At 36.9% G+C, this 22,649-nt stretch overlaps 1 protein-coding gene across 4 annotated transcripts in view; it reads left to right on the top strand.

Moving 5' to 3' along the window:
• The window catches only part of SMAD2 (SMAD family member 2), a 90,430-nt gene extending 68,217 nt beyond the window's left edge, over positions 1-22,213 (top strand). For 3 of the 4 annotated variants that reach the window (XM_005659448.4, XM_005659449.4, XM_021092635.2), the window contains 5 exons: positions 8,920-8,973; positions 10,219-10,431; positions 13,609-13,746; positions 13,942-14,086; positions 18,739-22,213. In XM_005659448.4, the coding sequence (XP_005659505.1) occupies positions 8,920-8,973; positions 10,219-10,431; positions 13,609-13,746; positions 13,942-14,086; positions 18,739-18,862 (674 nt within the window). In that variant the 3' untranslated portion in view covers positions 18,863-22,213. 4 annotated transcript variants of the gene reach the window in all.
• Positions 22,214-22,649: the final 436 nt, after the last annotated feature.

Raw genomic sequence — 22,649 nt, 5'->3', positions numbered from 1 at the left:
ATGTTGTTTAAAGGATTTTCACATCTATGTTTGTGAGAGGTTTTGGTCTTTAGCTTTTTTGTAATGTTTTCCTGTGGTTTCAATAGCATAGGAAGAGTAGACTCAAAATATATTGGAAGGGGTTTTCTACTATTTTCTGAAAGGCTTTGCATAGGATTGGTATTAATTCTTCCTTAAATACTTGATAGTTTCTACCAGAGAAATCATCTCTTATAGGAAAGGGTTTTTTAAATTGAGAGTTATTTCAATTGTCGATTTTTTTGTGTTGGCTTAGCAACTCATATCTTACAAGATATCTGTTGATTTCATCTGAGTAGATTTTATTGCCATAAAGTTATTTTTAATATTCTAATATTTCTAATATCCCCTCGATGTCTGCAAGATCTGTAGTAATGTCACATGAGTTACTTATAATATTGATAATTTGACTTTTCTGTCTTTTATTCTTGGTAAGTCTTACAAGGGCTTTATCAGTTAATATTTTCAAAGAACCAGGTTTTGGCTATTTATTCATTTATTTATTTATTTTGCTGTACCCACGGCATGCAGAAATTCCAGGGCCAAGGGTAGAACCCATGCTATGGCAGCAACCTGAGCCACAGTGGTGACAATGCCAAACTCTTAACCCAGTTTAACAAGGAACTGCCTGGTTTGTTAAATTTTTCATTGTGTTTATCTTTTTACTACTTTTTTTTATTCTTTATTATTTTCATCTGCTTATTTTTCATTGAATTTTCTCTCTTTAGATCTTGTAGTTTACATTTTTAGATCATTGATTCTTTTCTAATGTAAGCCTTTAAAACTAAATCTCCCTCTCGGCTCTATTTTAGCTCATGCCACAAATGTTTCATTATTATTTAGTTGTTATTATCATTTAAGTATTTTCTAATTCCTCTTCTGATCTCTTCTTTGATCCATGATTGTTTAGAAGTTTCATCTGTTAGAAGTGTGGGGGTGGTTTCTAGATAGTTTATTATTTCTTACTTAATTCCATTAGGATACAAAATATACTATGTAAGATTTGAGTCTTTTGAAATCTACTAAAAATTATTTTATGCCACAGCATGGCTTATTTATCTTGATGAGAGTTTCATTTATAGTTGAAAAGAGTGCTGTGCAGTTGTAGTGTTACTCTTAAGTATCATTTAGGTCAGGGGAGGGGGTTGATGATTCTTTAAATCCTCTTAATCCTGTCTAATTTGTTTTTATCTGTTAATGCCAGTCACAGAGAGGAGTATTAAAGTCTCTTAACTGTGACTTTGGATTGTTGGTTTCTTCTTATCTGTCCTGTCAGTTTCTCTCTCTCTTTGTTTTTTGGGGGGTTTTTTTGTCTTTTTTTTTAACAGCCACACCTGCAGCATATGGAGGTTCCCAGGCTAGGGGTCAAATTGAAGCTGCAGCTGCCTGCCTACACCACAGCTCATGGCAATGCTGGATCTTTAACCCACTGAGTGAGGTCAGGGATCAAACCTGCATTCTCATGGATACTAGTCAGGTTTGTTACCACTGCGCCACAGTGGGAACATAAGTTCCTGCCCTGTCAGTTTCTGCTTCATGTGTTTTGAATCTTTGAATGTTATTAAGTAGTATACATTTAGAATTGTTTGTCCTTCTGATGAAGTGACCCCTGTTATAAAACTTGTCTTGTGTAAAACATCACTGTATTTTCTTATTTCAGAGGTGGCATGGCAGAGTTTTCATTTATCCTTTTACTTTTGATCTATTTGCATCTTTATATTTAAAATGTACCTCTTGTGGATAGCTTTTTATGTCTTATCTAACAATCTTTGTCTTTTAATTGGAATATTTGGTCTTGGTCCTTTTTAATTTAATTTAATTTTATTTTATTTTTGCTTTTTAGGGTCACAACTGCAGCATATGGAAGTTCGCAGACTAGGGATCAAATTGGAGCTTCTGCCACAGTAATGCCAGATCCGTCCCACTGAGCAAGGCCATGGAGGGAACTAGTATCCTCACGGATACTAGTTGGGTTCATAACCTGCTGAACCATAACCTGGTCCTGTTATATTTGATGTAATTATTGGTATCATTGGGTTTGGGTTACCATTTTGCTATTTCTTTTCTGCCTGTACCATCTGGCTTTTGTTCCTTTTTTCCTGGTTTCCTACCTTTTATATTAATCAAGTATGTTAATATTTGAATCTAGTCTCTTGAATTTGTCACAGTATCATTTGTATTATTTTCTCATTGAGTATTCTGCTGATTACAATGTATACCCCAAATGCATTTGATATATAACACTTAATATCAAATCACCTCAGGTTTGAGGGAGGGGCAGTTCTCTACCTCAGTAGGTCTTTCAGATATGAGTATTATGGTGAGACTGTAGGATCTCTCACTGCTTTCCAGCATTGCCTGAAACTTCTGTGCCACCACGTACTCAACTAAAGACACGAGGGTTGGGAGTTCCTGTCGTGGCTCAGCAGTTAACGAATCCGACTAGGAACCATGAGGGTGCAGGTTCGATCCCTGGCCTTGCTCAGTGGGTTAAGGATCCGGCGTTGCCGTGAGCTGTGGTGTAGATTGCAGACGCAGCTCGGATCCCGCATTGCTGTGGCTCTGGCATAGGCTGGCAGCTACATCTCCAATTGGACCCCTAGCCTGGGAACCTCCATATGCTGCGGGAGCGGCCCAAGAAATGGCAAAAAGACATGAGGGTTAGAATTGGCTAATGAAGAAGGCTGTATCTGTGGGCTTCTCCAATTCCAGCTGCCTTCCAGCTCCTTTGACAAGTACAGTCCTATGTGTGTCTGTGTTCTGACTTGTCAGACGCTCCCAGCGATGAAAGTGGTTACCACTCTGCTTAGGTGGGAGGAACTCATCCCTCTCTGTAAACTACTTCATTTAGTCTTAAATAGATCTACAGCTTTTGGCCAACTTTTTGTTTTCTCTTTTTGTTGTTTCTGATATTTTCTTATTTTAGGAGCAAGGGTATTTCCAACAGTCTTCTACATTCTGACTCTAAGGGAAACCCTGTATAAGTTATTATTAAAGCAGAAGAGCAACTGTATTCTCGTTATGACTACAATTCATGCTCACAGGACATTGGAAATATGTAGAACATAATAAACATGAGGAATGTATTTTTTAAGATGGAGTTGACATATTATGTATATCTTTAAAATTTTTCCTCTTAATGTCATAGTTTTTACCATTCTATATCAAATAAAAGTTAAACAGTATTTTACAGATTAAAATTATGATGTAATATTTTGAATTATGCAACAAGTGGTTGTTCACTGTAAAAAATTAAAAAGCAAGTAAAACAAGGGGCTTTAACATTGTATGTAATTCATAAAAAAATATTGCAGTGAATATCAGAAAAAGATATCTAGAAAGTGACAGAGGAATTTACACCTAGGATATCAGATTCTAGAAATTCTGTTCTTTACTACACTAGACTTCCTCTAGCTGGTTTCACATAGCATGGGGAGAAATGCCTACTTTTACAACATAATGCTGAGATAGGACTTGGTTGGATGATTAGGTAGGGGTGTGCTTAAAGAAATAATCCAGCATGATTCTCAGTTTTTTGAAAGGTTTATGAATGTGATTGGTCTGTATTTGGTAAATTAGATTGTTTGTAAAGCATATGCTTTAAGTCTCTGTAATATGAGTGCAAAGAAGGTAAAATGATTTTAAGGCCTTTAACTTCCTGTCCTTCCATATATGCCTTTTGAAATTATAAATCTATTTTATTTTTCACTTGAATGGTAATAATTTATGGTTAGTTAATACACTGAAACTTAAAAATCTATATTTTTGCCATTAATTTTGCTCAAGAAATTCAAACTAATTTTAATATTCCTCAAAACATTATAAAATAAATATTAAACATATAACTCATACCAAAACAAATTCCATTTGGAGAAAACACTTAAAAAATGAGACCCTTTCATTTCCAGGACATGACATTGAAGAATTTTCTAAAGAATCTGAGCAAGAACCATGGAGGATATAAAACAATAGAAGAAAAGATTGATAAACTAGAGTAAATAAAAATTTAAATGTTACCACTACACACCTTTTAGAATGACCAGAATCCAAACACTGGCAACAACAAATTCTGGCATGGATGTAGAGGGAACAAGGACTCTTCTCATTTATTGCTGATGGGACTAGAAATGAATGGGACAGCCACTTTGGAAGATAGATTGACAGCTTCTTACAAAACGTAACATACTCTCAGTATACGATCTAGCAGTCATGATCGTTAGTATTCACCTAAAAGAGTTGAAAACTTTCTGAACACACAGAAACTTGCACATATGGCTGTTTATAGTGGCTTTACTCATAATTGCCAAAATTCACTGCCTTGAGCTATGGTGTAGGTCGCAGATGCAGCTTAGATCCTGCATTGCTGTGGCTGTGGCAGAGGCCGGCAGCTGTAAGCTTGGATTTGACCCCAGCCTAGGAACCTCCATATGGTGCAGATGCAGCCTGCAAATGCAATAAATAAATAAATAAGTAATTAAAATAATTATTTATAATTAATAAATAAATAAAGCAAAATAAGTAAATGAATAAACATAATTGTCAAAATTTGGAAGCAGCCACGATGTCCTTCAGAATGAAGGAAAGAATAACGAAACTGGTACATCCAGACAAATATTATTCAGTGCTGAAATGAAGTCTGCTCAATAAAGGCATGAAAATAAATGAAACAGTAACATATTACAAGTGAAAGAAGCCAATCTGTAAAGGCTACATACTGTATGATTACAACCATAAGATCTTCTGGAAAAGGCACAAACTATAGAGACAGTTGGAAAGATCAGTGATTGCTAGGGATTAGGGGGATAGAGGGATGAAGAGGTAAGCATGGAGGATTTTTAGGGTAGTGTGACTGTTTGGTATGATACTACAGTGGCTAATATACGTCATTATACATTTCTCAAAACTCAGAACCAAGAGTTCCTGTTGTGGCTCAGTGGATAACGAATCCGACTAGGAACCATGAGGTTGCAGGTTTGATCCCTGGCCTTGCTCAGTGGGTTAAGGACCCGGCGTTGCCGTGAGCTGTGGTGTAGGTCGCAGACACAGCTCAGATCCCGTGTTGCTGTGGCTCTGGCGTAGGCCGGTGGCTACAGCTCCAATTGGACCCCTAGCCTGGGAACCTCCATATTGCTGCGGGAGCGGCCCTAGAAAAGACAAAAAGACCAAAAAAAAAAGGGAAAAAAACAAAACTCAGAACCTGCAACACCAAGAATGAACTCTAATGTAAATTATGGGCATTGAGTGATAATGATGTCTGTGTAGGTTCCTCAGTTGCAAAAACTATACATTGTGGTATGTGATGCTGCTGGCAGGGAAGATTGTATACGTACGTGTACGTGCATATACGGGAACTCATACTTCATGATCAATTTTGGTCTGGATGTAAAAGTGCTCTAAAAAAGTGTTATTTAAAAAATTTTAAAAAAAATTTCACCTTGAAAGATAAGCCGAAACAAACCAGAAAACTTGGGGAAATGTTTGTAAATGTACAAGCCTAATAACCAATTTCTAAATTTAAAACCTATAAATTGAGAAAAAAAGATAGCACTTAATAGAAATGGACATAAAGAACATGAATGCACTTTTTTTGTCTTTTTGCGTTTTCTTGAGCCGCTCCCGCAGCTTATGGAGGTTCCCAGGCTAGGGGTCCAATTGGAGCTGTAGCCGCCGGCCTACGCCACAGCCACAGCAACACGGGATCTGAGCTGTGTCTGCGACCTACACCACAGCTCACGGCAGCACCAGACCCTTAACCCACTGGGCAAGGCCAGGGATCCAACCCACAACCCCATGGTTCCTAGTCGGATTGGTTAAGCACTGCACCATGACAGGAACTCCATGAATGCACTATTTATAATAAAAATTAATATAAGTAATTAGAGTCACCCTATTTAAACCTATCAAATTGTTATATGTCAAAAGGTTATGACACTGTGAAGAAACACTAGCTCATAAATTGTTGGTGGGACTAAGCATTTGGGGAGGGTACTTTGATACTTATAAAAATTTAATCTCACATTCCTTTTAATCTAACATATTCTTGTTGAAAAGAATGTATCCTACAAATACATACAGACTTGTATGCGAAGATACAGGCACAAGAATTTTTCTAGATGTTTTAGCTGCAAGTAATAGAAACTAGCTTTAAATGGTGAGATTATTTAATACCTCTCATAATTGGAAGTCCCAGACTTCAGTAGCAGCATGTATATATGAATAACCAATAGGATTATCATCATTTATCCTGGCTCTGTTTTTTAAAAATTCCTAAAGACTTCTGTTAACTAATAATTTTTAGCTCAATTTAAACTTCTAAAAATTTCACATATGATTATAATGAACTTTCTGTAATCTACAATTCTAACTCTTGTCACATTTGACAGAACTCCTGTAGTCTAAATTAATGAGCTATGACTCTACTCATCACTTCTAATAAGTATTTAGTAGAGAGAGTAAACAGTTAAAAGGTATGAAAAATTGGGCAGTTTCCTCCATTTCTAATAGTGGCTTTGTTTATTTTATCTCAGCTTCAGGAAGTAACAGTGAGTTTTAGTTCATTGTTCTAAATATATTTTGACCTTTCTTAGTTGTACCTGTTGTGGCTTGCCAACAGATTTTTCAAACTGAGGAACAGAAAAGAACATAAGGACTCCATCATGAAAGGCTGTTCTGTATTCTTAAAAATAATTATCACCTGTTCTCTATTTTTTCTTTTTTTTTTTTTTTTTTTTGTCTTTTTGTCTTTTCTAGGGCTGCTCCCACAGCATATGGAAGTTCCCAGGCTAGGAGTCTAATCAGAGCCGTAGCTACCGGCTACGCCAGAGCCGTAGCCAGAGCCACAGCAATGCGGGATCCAAGCCGAGTCTGCAACCTACACCACAGCTCATGGCAACGCCGGGTCCTTAACCCACTGAGCAAGGCCAGGGATCAAACCTGCAACCTCATGGTTCCTAGTCGGATTCGTTAACCACTGCACCACAACAGGAACTCCAGTTCTCTATTCTTGATTCATTTACTTATCTGGGGTTGCCATTTCACCTGTGTTGCCTGGTATTTGATGTTACAGTTTTCATAGCATGGAGAGGGGAGAGGTACCCTAGGGGCATCTGGCCTTGTTCTACATCTTTGCCATTGCTATGCATTTAAAGCTTGGGAGCTGTAGAACATGCATTTTTAGATGACCTTCTCAGAATATGTAGAGAATAATGATGAACAAGCAAAATTTATCCTATAATTATGCTTATTTAACAGTTTACAACAAATATGTTTTAAAGTGTAGTTGCATGGAATTGAGTGAAGTAATCTCTCAGTCATTCTTTTTTTCTTGTGTCTGTGGTACCTTCTTTTTCTTATTTTATGTGAGTATGCCCCCTCCCTGCCTTATTTTTTTTTATTGTATTTAGCCATTTTACCTAAAACTGAAAGAAATGAATCATTTTCTAAGAAAATATAATTTACTGAAACTGACTCCAGACCATAGAGCTGTCTTGACAGTCAACTTTCATAGAAGAAATAGAGAAATGTCTTAGAGTAAGCCCTGGAAAATTAACTGCAAACAATTTCACACAGGAATTCTACCAGACTATTAAAGAATGTTATTCCAATGCTATGTAACAGCATAGAAAAGATGTAAAGCTTCTGGCTTGTCTTTATGAGGCAGCATAACATTTGCACTTGCAACATAAAATCTGCAGACCATTATTGCTTGCAGATGTTGATGCAAAATTCCTAAATAAGGAATTTTATCTCGCTAATCCTCAAAGCTAGCATCATACTTAATGGGCAAAGAATAGAAGTATTCCCTTCAAGTTAAGAGTAAAATAGGAATTTCCAGTCACCATTGTTTTATCAAAATGTGACATACCCCAAAATGACTGTTAAACTAAATTACGTAAAAGTTTTTTTAATACTGCTTAATCAAAATTGGGATGAAAAGTCATAAGCCAGATGACCACATATTTGCATCCCATCCGTGAAAGGACTGTTAATCCCTGCAACATAAGAAGCCTTCTGTAAATCAGTGAGAAAAGTAATCAGTTTCACGATAGAAAATTGAGCAAAAGAAAACAGACTATTCACAGGAAGGAAATAAAATGTAAACAAACATAGAGCTGCTCAGTGTCATTTATAAGAGAAATATAAGTTAAAACTAAATTTGTTAAGATGTTGCCCTCATTTATCAGCAATAACACATAAGCATTCCCTCACTGTTTATGTTGTTACTGGGAATGTAAACTGATACCACCTCTATAGATAACTGTTTTGGTAAAATCTATCAAAATTAGAGACGGATAGCCCTTTGATCTGGCAGTTTCTCTTTTTAAAATCTGTCCTTCAGATACATTTGAGAGTAAGCAGAATGCCAAGATTAGTCATTGGAATCTTGGTTCTTAAAGCAAAAGATTGAAAATAACCTGAATACCCCTCAATATGGGATCACAGTGTGTTATAGTGTATTGCAGCTAATAGATGAACAGATGGATGGATGGATAGATAGATAATAAAAAGGAAATGTATGAACATCTCTGAGAGAATAGGTAGTGTAAAAGCAAAGTTCAGAACTGTGTTACCATGTGTATATAAAAAGCAGGAGGCACAGAACACAATTTATTTGCTTGTATGGTTTGTAAATGTTTCTGGAAAGGTACACAAAGAACCGGCGACAACTGATGCCTTTGGGAGAGGGTACCTAGAAGCCAGGCCTCTTGTATCTTTTATGTATTGAAGTTTCCAAAACTAAACTTTCATAAAGCAATTGTATATTTTGAATTCTTGGCATATAAATTGTCTGTGTATTATTTGTGATAATTAATTAAGACCAGATAGAATCAATTTATTATTATTTGGTTCAAAGTTCTGGAAAAATTTACTCAGCTACTTTAAATTGAATCCTTGTTTCAGGATCGCCAGCAGAACTATCGCCTACTACTCTTTCCCCTGTTAATCATAGTTTGGGTAAGTTGCAAATACTTTTCCCCTACAGTTTTTATACAGTATCATTTATTTAATTAAGCATCCTTTCTAGTGATTATTTTCCGTATATAAAGAAAGAGATCCCAGTGAATAAGCAAGTGATTGCTCAAAGTAATGCTTTTTAAAAATTGATACTGATAATGTGCTTCAGTATTACTAAAACTTTTCTTCTGGCACATATGAATGTAAGAAATTAATAATCTTTATTCATGGCAATCAAATTCATTATTCATGGAAAATTTTATTCTATATGGCTAGATTTTTATGGGTGTGTTTATTTTCTGATTTATTTTGTAATAGCAACTATTAATATGATATGTGTGTATAAATATGTATATATATGCATATATCACCATCACAGATATATGCATGTGGTATGGGAGCTATATAGATATATATACATATATATATGCAGTAGCTAATGTGTGTGTGTGGATGCCTTCTGTAGTTATTCTTGGCCTTTACCTTGTTGTTTTACAGTTTCTCTTGAGTTTCTACACATTCAGAATTTGTTCTGCAAAATTGTCTTTTTTCCATGTATTCGCAATGATGCATTTTAATCAAAATTATAGAACTTAAATATATGTACTCCTCATTTTCTCATGAAATATGTAAATACTCTTGATTTGTATTCTGATTCCACTTGCATACACTATGTTTTATTATTACTTTCTGATTCCACTTGCATACGCTATGTTTTATTACTTTCCGTTTCTTGTGTGTGTGAGTCACCTATTTTTATAACTAGGGTATCTCAGTGAGACTCTCATGTTAAAATAGACACGTGTCAAAAATATGTCCTATTTTGTATCCTATTTTTTCTTGTGGCTTTTGACTCATTAATCCTTGCTTCAGCTTCGTTGTACTTTATCCTTCCCCAAATTAACTTTATAATGCAAATTGACTTATTTTACCTATGATGCAACTGGAGGAAAACTACTTGTAGAACAAATAATCCACCATAAAGTCTAAAAAAGATGTTTGAAGATTTGGGCGACTTAACGAAATGGAGGAAATTAGAGACATTGAAAATCTGGTATGATCTTTGGAATGTGGAAGAGTAGCAATGTTCGTGCTGCGGATGTTAAACCTGTCTCCTGGGCTGTCGCCAGGGTAGCTGGCATAGAACATGTAAAGATGATGATACGCAGTCTATTCTTGGCTTGACTTGGCTTGAATGGTTCCCACAGCGTTTCTTGCTTTGACGGGTTTGTTTTTCCCCTTCAGATTTGCAGCCAGTTACTTACTCAGAACCTGCATTTTGGTGTTCAATAGCATATTATGAATTAAACCAGAGGGTTGGGGAGACCTTCCATGCATCACAGCCCTCGCTCACCGTAGATGGCTTCACAGATCCGTCCAATTCAGAGAGGTTCTGCCTAGGTTTACTCTCCAACGTCAACAGAAATGCTACAGTAGAAATGACAAGAAGACATATAGGTATGTTTTTTTTCCCCTTGTGTGAAATACCAATACCCTGTACTCATAATGTGAGCATTATGTGGTTTACCACATCAAGATTATCAAGATTGTGTATAGAAAAGCCTGCCTTCTCTGTCAGCTAAAGTTTAGTCACGTCTAAGTGCACAGCTTCACAGCTTTTAATAGATCCTGGTGATCCTTCCATCTGCAGACTTTTATCTTGGGCTTCTCCTTATTTGGTACCCTCGATACTAGAGGTCCTTCAATAAAGACATATTGACTTTGCCGAGCCTCTATCAGTCATAAAATTGTCATGTTCGGATTTTAGTATTGTGATTTCAACAAATCATGACTTTTTTTCAGTTTATTTACATCTCTTAGTTTTTCCCCCTTCAATGAGTTCATATAGTAAATCAAATCTACATACTATTAATCTGAAGCAAGATACTGAAACAAGAACTACCATTTAATATAGTTCAAAAATAATTCAGAGGATCTCAAAATGTGGTCGTCCCAGGCACCCTTGCAGCAAGTTTGTGAGGTGAAAACTATTTTTATAATGATATAAAGACGTTCTTTGCCGTTTTTACTCTTGTTTCCTTCGTGACTGTAATCCAGAGTCTACAAGGCTTAAAGTCGAGCAAAAAAATTAAATGTAGAGTCTGCTGAGAATTCTGCTCTCTTCAGCCAGACATTAAGGAGATTTGCAAAAATCTAAAACATTGCTACTCTTCCCACTACTTCTTCTCTTGCTTTGGAAAATAGTTAATTTTTCATAAACTTGTTTATATTAATATATACTGAATTTATTACTTTTATTTTCAGATGAATTAATAAATTTTTTTAAATCTCAGTTTTAACATGTAATATGGAGTTTCCATAGATGTAATCCACATAAACAATTCTTTGGGGTCTTTGGTATTTTTTTTGACATTGAGGTAAAAGCAGTTTGAGTGCTACTAAAATAACTGAACTAGTTCTCATCACCTTAAACTAACTTCTTTTAATAATAATTTACTTCTGATTTCATTTAGTTAACCATCACCTCCTGAGTTACAATGCTGATAAAGAGTTAGTGCGGGAGTTCCTGTCCTGGCACAGCTGAAATGAATCCAACTCGGAGCCATGAGGTTGTGGGTTAAGGATCCGGCATTGTGGTGTAGGTCGCAGACGTGGCTTGGATCCCGTGTTGCTGTCGCTGTGGCGTAGGCTGACAGCTATAGCTCCGATTCAGCCCCTAGCCTGGGAACCTCCATATGCTGCAAGTGCAGCCCTAAAAAGGAAAAAAAGATTTAGTGTGATATTGCACAGTGCTCGTGACTTCAGAGGACAGTTAGTTGGCTCTGTGTGGAATTTCCCAAATCTTGGCTAAGGTATAAATTTCATATAATCTTATTAAGGTACTCAGGTGTCTTGCAGATGAGGAAGGCCCCTAAATACCCACTGTATTATAACTAAAATAATTCTGATTTTTCTGTGTTTTGATTAGGGTTCCACATACAAATTTAATAGAGGGTTTACCCTCTCTTAATTATACTTCTCTACAAAATTTTAGATGCTGCAATGATTAGATGGTCTTTTTTACTTTTGATTTCTAGTTTATTGGATGATTTTGATCAGAGGATATGGCCTGAAAAATCTCTACTTTTTGGACTTAATGTTTTCCTGATGGTCAAGTGCACACTTTAAAAAAAAAAAAAAAGTATTCTGTAGTCATTAAGAGAAGAGGGCACCAGGTTCTGTATATATGCATTAAATTTAGCTTGTTGATTGTTTTATTAATTTCCTTTTGCTGCATAACATATTACCACACACTTACCAGCCTACAAACCGCAGAAATTTATTATTTCACAGTTTCTGTGGGTTAGGAGTCTCCTCAGGGTCTCACAAGAGGAAATCAAGGTGTGAGATGGGCTGTGTTCTCATCTGGAGCTTGAAGTCCTATTCCAAGCTCACAGGTGATTACTGCAGAGTTCACTTCCTTGAAGTTGTAGCACTGAGATTCCCATTTCATGTAGATTGTCAGCTAGAGGCTGCTCCCAGCAACTAGAGGCCACCTGCATTCCTTTCCACATGGCCCCCTCCACCTTCAAGTTCAGCAGTGAAATGTTGGATCCTTCTCACTCTCTTTGAATCACTTTCACCAGGGCCAGCCCAGTCTCTTTTAAGGACTGTTACCTGATTAAGTCAGGCCCACCAAAGATAGTTTCTTGGAGTCAGTTGATTTGAGACCTTAGAATTGCTTTTCACAGTGTTTTTTTTTCTTTTTTTTTTTAAATCCTATGTCCCTAGTATTTGTATATATTTGATTTGTCAAATTCTGAAAGAAGTATATTGAAATGTTCCCATAGGAGTTCCCATCGTGGCGCAGTGGTTAACGAATCCGACTAGGAACCATGAGGTTGCAGGTTCGGTCCCTGCCCTTGCTCAGTGGGTTAACGATCCAGCGTTGCCGTGAGCTGTGGTGTAGGTTACAGACGCGGCTTGGATCCCGAGTTGCTGTGGCTCTGGCGTAGGCCAGCGGCTACAGCTCCGATTCGACCCCTAGCCTGGGAACCTCCATATGCCGCGGGAGTGGCCCAAATAGCAAAAAGACAAAAAAAAAAAAAAATGTTCCCATAAAATTTTTTTTCTAACCTAATTCTGCTTGTATGGAGATCTGGTTGCTACCATAGTATATATAGTTTTAAAAAGAGGCAAATGACTCTAACCTCTTGATAATTTTTATTACCTTTTTTTCTTAACCTTAGTGAGATCTTTAAGGAAATACTGTTTGTTATAATGAAGGCATATTTGTTGAGACATTAGTTACTTCCTTCAAAGTAATTCATTTTCTTTAACTTATTTAAAAAATAATAAACTACAGATGTGGTAAATTCATTTGAGTAATAAAAAAAGAATATATTTCCAAATCCAATAAAAATAAAAAATAATAATTTCTATGAAAGTATTTACTATCCATGCACTTTTCTATATTAAGTACTTTTGATCAGCATGTATTAGTTTTACAAATCAATAAAATCATTATTTAAAAAAATACTTGAAAAAGTATACAGTGGTATGTTTCAAAGTTAGATTTCAGAAAAGCATACCAATGGAATAGGTCATCAAAATATATCATTTTAGAAGACTCTCCCAAAGTCATGGTGAAATATTAAATATTGTAAAGTTAATGACGTATGTATTTTGTTTTAGGAAGAGGAGTGCGCTTATATTACATAGGCGGTGAAGTTTTTGCTGAGTGCCTAAGTGACAGTGCAATCTTTGTGCAGAGCCCCAACTGTAACCAGAGGTACGGCTGGCACCCTGCAACAGTGTGTAAAATCCCACCAGGTACGGATACAACAATGTAAATAAATCTATCCTATCAATTTGCCAAGTGTTTCTAGCTTCTGTTAATTTAGGAGTCGGGCAGTGATTTGAATGCTCATATTCTAATATCTGTGGCTCTTTTAAAATTATTTTCTTAGAGTAATATCCCTTTATACAATTTTTTTTAATTTATTTTTTTACTTTTTTCAACCATAGGCTGTAATCTGAAGATCTTCAATAACCAGGAATTTGCTGCTCTTCTGGCTCAGTCCGTTAATCAGGGTTTTGAAGCCGTGTATCAGCTAACTAGAATGTGCACCATAAGAATGAGTTTTGTGAAAGGCTGGGGAGCAGAATACCGGTAGGAAATACATCTTCAGTTCTTAATCTCCACAGTGTAATTCTTTTTTCTTCCCTTCTTTGTATCTTCTTAAGTTCAGGTGTATTTTTTTTTTTTTTTCCCATGGAGGTTTATGTAATCAGCAGCTCTTTGTATATAAAATAACAAAAGAAAGTTGGAGGCTTCTCAGTTTCAAAACTACGGCAAATTCCTGTGCTGTCGTTATAGAACATAGAATTAAAACGTGTGCAGACGGGCACTGTAACAGAATGCAGAGTGTTAAATACCACAAAGGGCGTATTTGAAGGATTCTGTCAGTTCATGGAAGGAGGGATGTGTTTCTGAGGCTGCGGGAGATGCAGTCGGCATGGGATCTGGGTTTTAAGCGATGCCCAGGGTTTCAGTAGTCACAGGTTTGAGGGGGTGGCAAATGATGATCTTAGCAATACAGTTCGGATTGACTGGAGCATAGAAAGTAAAGAAAGATAACACTGGCTGGATAAGTTGAAATGACTTCAATATAATGTTAAAAGGCGGAACATTATTCAATAATGTTCAATGTTCAGTAAAGTTAGGTACCAGGCACCATGCTGTGGTGTTTTTTTTTTTTTTTTTTTTTCTTTTCTAGGGCCGCACCTGTGGCATATGAAGGTTCCCAGGCTAGGGGTCTAATCGGAGCTGTAGCCGCCAGCCACAGCTCATGGCAATGCCAGATCCTTAACCCACTGAGCGAGGCTAGGGATGGAACCTACAACCTTGTGGTTCCTAGTCGGATTCGTTAACTGCTGAGCCACGACAGAACTCCCATGCTGTGTTGTAAATGCAGTGTCTCAGGGCTTTCAGCAAGGCTAGGAATTTCTGTTGTTTTTATACTTTTTATATAAGGTTGTAATCTTTGTAGGTTAAAAAAATTGTCCAAACTAATATTTATTTGGAAATAGCCTTAGAAGAGATTTGAAAATTTGCCCAAGGGCACATTCTGAGTGGTAGAGAGGAAACTTGAGGAAAGCTCTCCTTGACTCTAAAGATGGTAGTAGCAGTTACACAATTGAGATTTACGAAAGCTAATCTGTCCTCAGGGGATAAGATAGAATAGGTTATTGCTAAATAAAACAATTGATTGGACTCCACCTCAAAGAAGGGAAGACTTCATCAGCGTATTAAATGAAACTGTAAGCAAAATACTTAGTCTCTCTCCAATTCACATTACTGACTCTGAACATCTGCTTAAGATATTTACATAGTATAGTAATAGTACTTCTGTTTCATCAGCAGTTTGGGACCTTCTTTAGAATTTATTTCATTTCATTTAGACTTGATTCCCTGTATGACTTTCAAAGTGGTAAAATTTGAGATATACTGTTTTGCATACTTCATAAACTCTATTGTGTGTTACATATTTATATCCTAGAATGAAGACTTGTCACTATTTTGTCCCAGTTATGTTAGTAGAAGAATTCTTTTTTTTTTTTTTTTTACTTTGTCATAGTTCTCTTTTGTTTTAATCATTTCCCTTTTGAGGTGCAATAACTTTAAAGAATGGTGAATTTTTCTTCTGCTGGATTGAGTTGATATTAAAATTAGATTCAGCTAGAGACTAAACAACATGCTACTAAACAACCAGTGGATCACTGAAGAAATCAAAGAGGAAATTAAAAAATACCTAGAAGCAAATGACAACAAAGATACGACACTCCAAAACCAATGGGATGTAGCAAAATTAGATTCAGCTAGTATTATCTGATACCAGTTTATTAGGTCAGACTCTTTTTTTCCTTTAAAAGATTAGAATGTTGCAGAATGGTAGAGATTGGGTAGAATTAACTATGAACTGAAGAGATCAGGGAGAATTCCTTATCTATCTGTGGGTTTCTTTTTTTTTTTTTTTTTTCTTTTTTTTTTTTTGTCTTTTTGCCTTTTCTAGGTCCACTCCCACGGCAGATGGAGGTTCCCAGGCTAGGAGTCTAACCTGAGCTGTAGCCACCAGCCTACACCACAGCTCATGGCAACACCAGATCCTTAACCCACTGAGCAAGGCCAGGGATTGAACCCACAACATCATGACTCCTAGTTGGATTCCTTAACCACTGCGCCACGACAGGAACTCCATGCGGGTCTCCTCTTAAGACCAATTTTTTTGTTTTGTTTTGTTTGTTTTTTCCCTGTCTTTTTTTTTTTTTTTTTTTTTTTTTTGTCTTTTTGCCTTTTCTGGGGCCGCCCCAGCGGCATGCAGAGATTCCCAGGCTAGGTGTGCAATCAGAGCTGTAGCCTCGAGCCTACACCAGAGCCATAGCAATGTGGGATCCAAGCCGCATCTGCATCCTACACCACAGCTCATGGCAGTGCTGGATCCTTAAGCCACTGAGCAAGGCCAGGGATCGAACCTGCAACCTCCTGGTTCCTAGTCAGATTCATTTCCACTGGGCCATGACGGGAACTCTAAGACCAGTTTTGATTAGGGATACTGCCCTTTGTTTACTGCGGACCGTGCTGTTCTTAATCCAGAGATAATTTTAAATCTATAGTTAAGAGGAGCAGTAATATACAGTGTGTTTTCATGGATGATGGAGTTAGTTTACATCGACTTTGGATAATAAAGTAGTTTCCTTTAACATGTACAGATCAAAATAACTCAGATACCCATATATCTGTGAACTGTGGAAACTTTTATCCTTAATGACACTGGAGTTGAGGAGATAGAGCTAAAGGTTGGATTTCCAAAACTTTTTCAGTTTCTTTAGTGCCAGCTTGATTGCCCGAATAAAAATCAGAAAGTGTAGTAAGTAGGAAATACAGATGTATGAATTCATAATTAATTGAGAACTGTGTCTCATTAAGTGAACTAGTATTGAAGCATGTAAACAGGTAGGGGACAGATAATGTGTGTCTCAGACTCTGAGCCGAGGGTTTGCATGCACAGAGTTTATTTGGGAAATGGAGGGCTCACTGGTAAGGAAGGAGGAAGTAGGGAGGGAGGTGGGGGAGGGAAGGCAGCCAGTACCATTCTTAAGCCATCAGCTGTGGTGGGTGGGTCACTAGAGCTACTCCCTTAGGAAAACTTTGGAAAACTGTAAAGAATACACAAAATTATCCCACCCAGAGGGAAAGGAAACTGAGCATGTAAATGCCAAGTCATGTGTCAATGATTGAGGGCTGTTTGGGGGATGTTAATTTCCTGGCCCTTCTGATCTGCTGAGTATGTTGGACTTAGCAGGGAAGTTCTCAGGCACAGAAATACAGAAACCTAGAATTGGAAGTTGGCTAGAGAGCACAGAAAATCTAAAGGCTGTAGTGTGGGGCACTGACACCATCTGCTACAGAAAACCACATCCTGGTTTTAAATTATAGTGAGCATGCATCCCTTGAAGGTGGAGAGTTGATAATGGCCTCTTGTCATGTTTGAAGGGCTGTCACCTTGAAGAAGCAAGCCGACTTACTGACTTACTGTCTGTAATAAATAAGACAGAACTAAAATCAGTATGTGGAAATGACAGGATGTCATTGAACAATTTGTGATTCCCAGAGGATAGCTCATTTTATTGAAGTACTAGATAGAGGTGTTTCTTGTTAAAAGCCTGCATGATATGGCTAAAAGGGGTGTTGTCAGGGAAAATTGAACTTCAACTCTTAACATTCTGTGATACACTTGGGTCAGAGTTCTGGTTTGTTTTGAAATACTTTAAATTTAAACCCTGCTTTTTTTTTTTTTTTTTTTTTTTTTTTTTTTTTTTGCTTTTTAGGGCTGCACCCAAGGCACATGGAGGTTCCCAGGCTAGGGGTCTAATTGGAGCTATAGCTGCCAACCTACGCCACAGCCACACCAGATCCAAGCCACATCTGCAACCTGCGCCACATTTCACGGCAACACCGGATCCTTAACCCACTGAGAGAGGCCAGGGATTGAACCCACAACCTCATGGTTCCTAGTCAGATTTGTTTCCGCTGTGCCATGATGGGAACTCCTCCATTTAGTATTTTAATTTTTTATAATTAAAATTTTTTTTTTATTTTTTTGCTTTTTAGAGCTGGAGTTGTGGCTGCACTCACGGCATATGGAGGTTCCCAGACTAAGGGTTGAATAGAAGCTTCCGCATGCCTGCCTACACCACAGCTCATGGCAACGCCAGATCCTTAACCCACTGAGCAAGGCCAGGGATTGAGCCCGCAACCTCATGGTTCCTGGTCAGATTCATTTCTGCTGGATCACAGCAGAAACTCCCTAAAACCCTGCTCCATTTAGACTCAAATATTTGTTGAGTATCTTCTATCCTGTGGATGATTAATAAAGTAGAGTGACTTTTTATATTCCAGTTTGTTTGGGGCAGAGCTGGTTTATGTTTCTTGCCCTGACAATGATTATGGTAACTACATTCTCACTTTAAAGTGTGCCATTTTGGATGGTAAATAATAAGGTTACCCTACTAATCTTAATTTGAGGGGAATAGAATGTTTTTATACATCTGTTTAAAAGAAAAAAAAAAAAAAAGCCATCCATAAGTACTTTGTTAGACTTTGAGGATAAAAGTTATCAAAATAATAGGTATCCAAACTTCATACTTGTTCAAAAGAAATGTAGATTTTAGTGTATGTAGCCTTTGGATTTATCTAAATTCTTACATAGCCATGTTATTCTTTTAATTTTATGATGATTTTCTTGCATTCTTTTAAAACAGAAGGCAGACAGTAACAAGCACTCCTTGCTGGATTGAACTTCATCTGAATGGACCTCTACAGTGGTTGGACAAAGTATTAACTCAGATGGGATCCCCTTCAGTGCGTTGCTCAAGCATGTCATAAAAGCCTCGTCACCAATCAAGTCCCATCAAAAGACTTAATGTACCAACTCTTCTGTCATAGTATTTGTGTGTGGTCCCCGTGGACTGTTTATGTTTACTGTCCAAAACTTCAAGAGAGAAAACAGCACTTGAGGTCTCATCAATTAAAGCACCTTGTGGAATCGGTTTCCTATGTTCAGATATTAGGTGGGAAAATTAGTGTCTAGAAATACCCTCCCATAAAGGAGGAAGAGAAGATTTTAAAGACTTACTGATGTCTTGTTGGGCATAAAACTGGGTGTCCCGAAGGTTTATTAATAACAGTAGTAGTTATGTGTACAGGTAATGTATCAAGATCCAGTATCACAGTATTGTGCTGTTTATACATTTTTAGTTTGCATAAATTAGGTGTGTGTGCTGCTTCTTGATTTAGGCAAGCCTTTATAAAGTTACAGTACCTAATCTGTTATTCCCACTTCTTCGTTATTTTTGTGTGTCTTTTTTAATATATAATATATATCAAGATTTTCAAATTATCATTTAGAAGCAGATTTCCCTTGTAGAAAAACTAATTTTTCTGCCTTTTACCAAAAATAAACTCATGGGGGAAGAAAAGTGGATTAATTTTTGAAATCCTTGACCTTAATGTGTTCAGTGGGTCTTAAGTATTCATTCTTTTTGTGTTTGTTCACTTACTGCTAAATCTCATTATAAGCAAACCTTATGGAAAATCTCTCCACCCCTGTTCTCCATTTCCACTTTTGTCCTGATACCAGAACAGCGTAGCATGATATCCATCATATCCATCGCCAGGAATGGTTGCACTGATACTGCCAGCACCAGTTGGTTCTGGGGTACAGTCAGAATTCATATGAAGTCTGTCCCTCTGTCTTACCAAGTTCCAATTTCAGCAGATAATAGTAGACTTGTGCAACCTAGCAGTCTTTACACCTCATAAAATATGCACAGGTGGCAGTATAGTTATTTTCAGGGATATGCTACAATTATTTCAATAGGTTCATCCTTTTTAAAAAATCAGTCTATTGATACAAACACTCTTTTTAAAAAGATATTTTAAAATATTTCACTAGCAGACCTAGAGCTCTTTGAGTTGACTTTCATTTGATTTAGTTACCAGATTGTATTATGAAGTGAACCTTTTGTAGATGCAATCGCTTCTGCAAAATACCTAGAAAAGTAATGCAGAGGTATGATCAGCTGATAAGGGCCATCTGTTTTTAAGGTATGTTGTATTAAATTTATAAAATCTGTTATTCTACATAGTAATGAATTCCAAATTTTAAAAGTTGAGGGGAAAACAGTTTAGCAAGTTTTTTAGCTTATAGTTACCTGCATTTTGAGCTGTTCTTAACGAATCCTGAATATGTGGTGACTTTTAGAACCAACCATACTTTATGCTCTGCAATGACAGGAAATGTCAAAAGCTCTGCTGATAGTCCCTTCTGCAGCAAATAACCCTTATTTCTATTATCAACTCATTGCAGTTTAAGCATTTCTTGTTTGCATCTCAGTAGAAATGGAAAATAACCACTCCTGGTCCCCTTTTAGTAAGTTCTCATATTTTTGAAGACAGATTATCTTTGGTATTTGTTTTTCGAAACCATATTCACCTGTCTCTACAGGTGTTATTTTCAATACTCTCACCATTTGGTTGTTTTCTACTAGATAGTCCCCATTTTCAGATATTTGTGTATGCATGTACATGTTCCTGTAAACTTGCAGTAGTCTTTTTTATTATTATTATTCATTTAACAAATATTTATTGTTCAGCTGTTATGTGTGCCAGGAACTTTCTTCGCCTTTGAGTAAAGGTGAACAAGACAGATATGGTCCTTGCCTTTGCTGAGATATAACAGTTTATTAGCTTATTTGTCTATGAAGGAGATAAACAGGGTACTGTGATAGAACATAGCAGAGGGGAGGCTTCTGTAAGGTAGTGATGCTCAAGCTAACACTTGATGGGAGAAAGGAGCCAGCCATGTAGAGAGCAAGGGAAAATAGGCATTCTTGGCAAAGAAAATGGCGTCAAATGCAAAGGCTCATTTTAGAGGAAACTCATTATGTATTAGGTATTAAACCTCTACACATCCAAACTTGAGGATCAGATTGGTTCTACAGTTTATAGTAGTTGAAGGTGGCCTTATTTTGTGATAGACTGCTCCATGTATCATTCTTACTAATATTTCCTCTTGCTCAAGCCCTTACTGTAAAACGTTTATACTGGGTCAGTACCATTCAACTCAACAACCCTTTCTTTAATTCTGCCTTGGGCAGATTTTAACCACTGTAGTGATTAGCTGCTTGCTTCCAGACATCCTGTTGCCCGCTAATCACTACTTGTACAGCCCAGACTGTGGATAGAGAAGATGTCCCAAGAGTTCACCACCATCAGACCTGTTGGAAGTAACCAGTGAAGGCTCTGCCCTTTGGAAGTGTTTACTTCTTTGAGAACTTGTGGTGTCAGGGAACAGTTCTGGGGCAAAGTAAAACTTCGAAAGTGGTTAAAAAAAAAAAAGTCCTGGCACTTATTCTTGCATTGATATGTTACATGGAACAGTGCCATCTGTAACATTTCAATAGTGAATCACATCTCTACAGTTATGCTGGGATTCTTCTGTACAATGTGAAACTGGGACTCAGCTCTTTGGAAACACCTGTTCTATTGAGCAGTTAGGCTTAAGCAGTTGACTTCATGGTGGTGGTGGTGGTGGTTACCTTTGTATGAGTATGTCCAGTGGTCTTATTTGCTTTCTAATGAGATGCTGTTTTGCATTATATTTTCTCCACTGTGCCCTAAATTATTCTGGTTTTTTTTTTTGTTTGTTTTTTTTTCCTCCCCTTTATAGGGTTTGTTTTCATTCTTCTAGGTAATAAGAACTTCTCTCCGTAGAATTTTATCTTTAAATTAGCCACATCATTTAGAATTTCTTCTACACAATGCTGGTGATTTCCTCTACACAGTGCTGGTAATTTCCTCATTTTAACAACATGAGAACTGAATGACCACGCTGCCCACCCCATTTCTAAGGCAAATGGTGGTTTTCACAGTGGTTGATACACACCTTAGTGCTGGTTTGGGGAACTGGAGGCTGGTGACATTCCCACTAACTTTGGCCTAACCAGTGGCAGCTACATTTTTATTCTGTATCGGAGTTCCATATCTATTTCTTCCTTCCTTCCTTGCTTCCTTCCTTTCTTTCTTTAAGTTTTATTGCTTAAAATTTTTTTTGACTTTTCTAATTATTCATTATGATACACATTCATTCAATAAACATTTATTGATGCCTGTTCTTTATGTAGCCAATGTGACAGATTTTGAGTAATAAAAAGATCCCTGGGATTTGGTACTGACCCTCAAGCTGTCTTATTCTTGGCAGGGGGGGAGGATAGTTTCTCTCTCAGGACCTGTCACTTTGCCATATGGAAATCTGCCTAATTTTTCTTGAAAGCTAAATATTCTTATTCTGTACTCTCACCCTTATTATTCTGTATTCTGAGTATATATTTGTAGATTGTTAATATCTAGGTCTTTTTGTAACCTTAAACCATACCTGATTTTGCTTGATTCATCTGTCTTTTACGCATTGCCAGATTTTCTTCTTTGTTAAAATTATTTTAGTTTCCCTTTATTTGTGCCTTTATTGTCAATTTCATCAAGACTAAGATTATGAAAGTGAAAAACAATCAGTCTAGTCTCTTGCTAGTTGAAATCAAATAAAAAAGTGTGTGTGTGTGTATATATACACACACACACAGTTGGTTTCTCTACCTCTTTCCAAAACTGTCCA

The sequence above is a fragment of the Sus scrofa genome, chromosome 1 (genome assembly GCF_054392235.1).
Source record: "Sus scrofa isolate SSC_HxYL_T2T_F1_AM1 chromosome 1, Sscrofa_HxYL_maternal_Yorkshire_Landrace_v2.0, whole genome shotgun sequence".
Taxonomy (NCBI): Eukaryota; Metazoa; Chordata; class Mammalia; order Artiodactyla; family Suidae; genus Sus; species Sus scrofa.
This window is presented reverse-complemented; position numbering and strand designations above follow the sequence as displayed.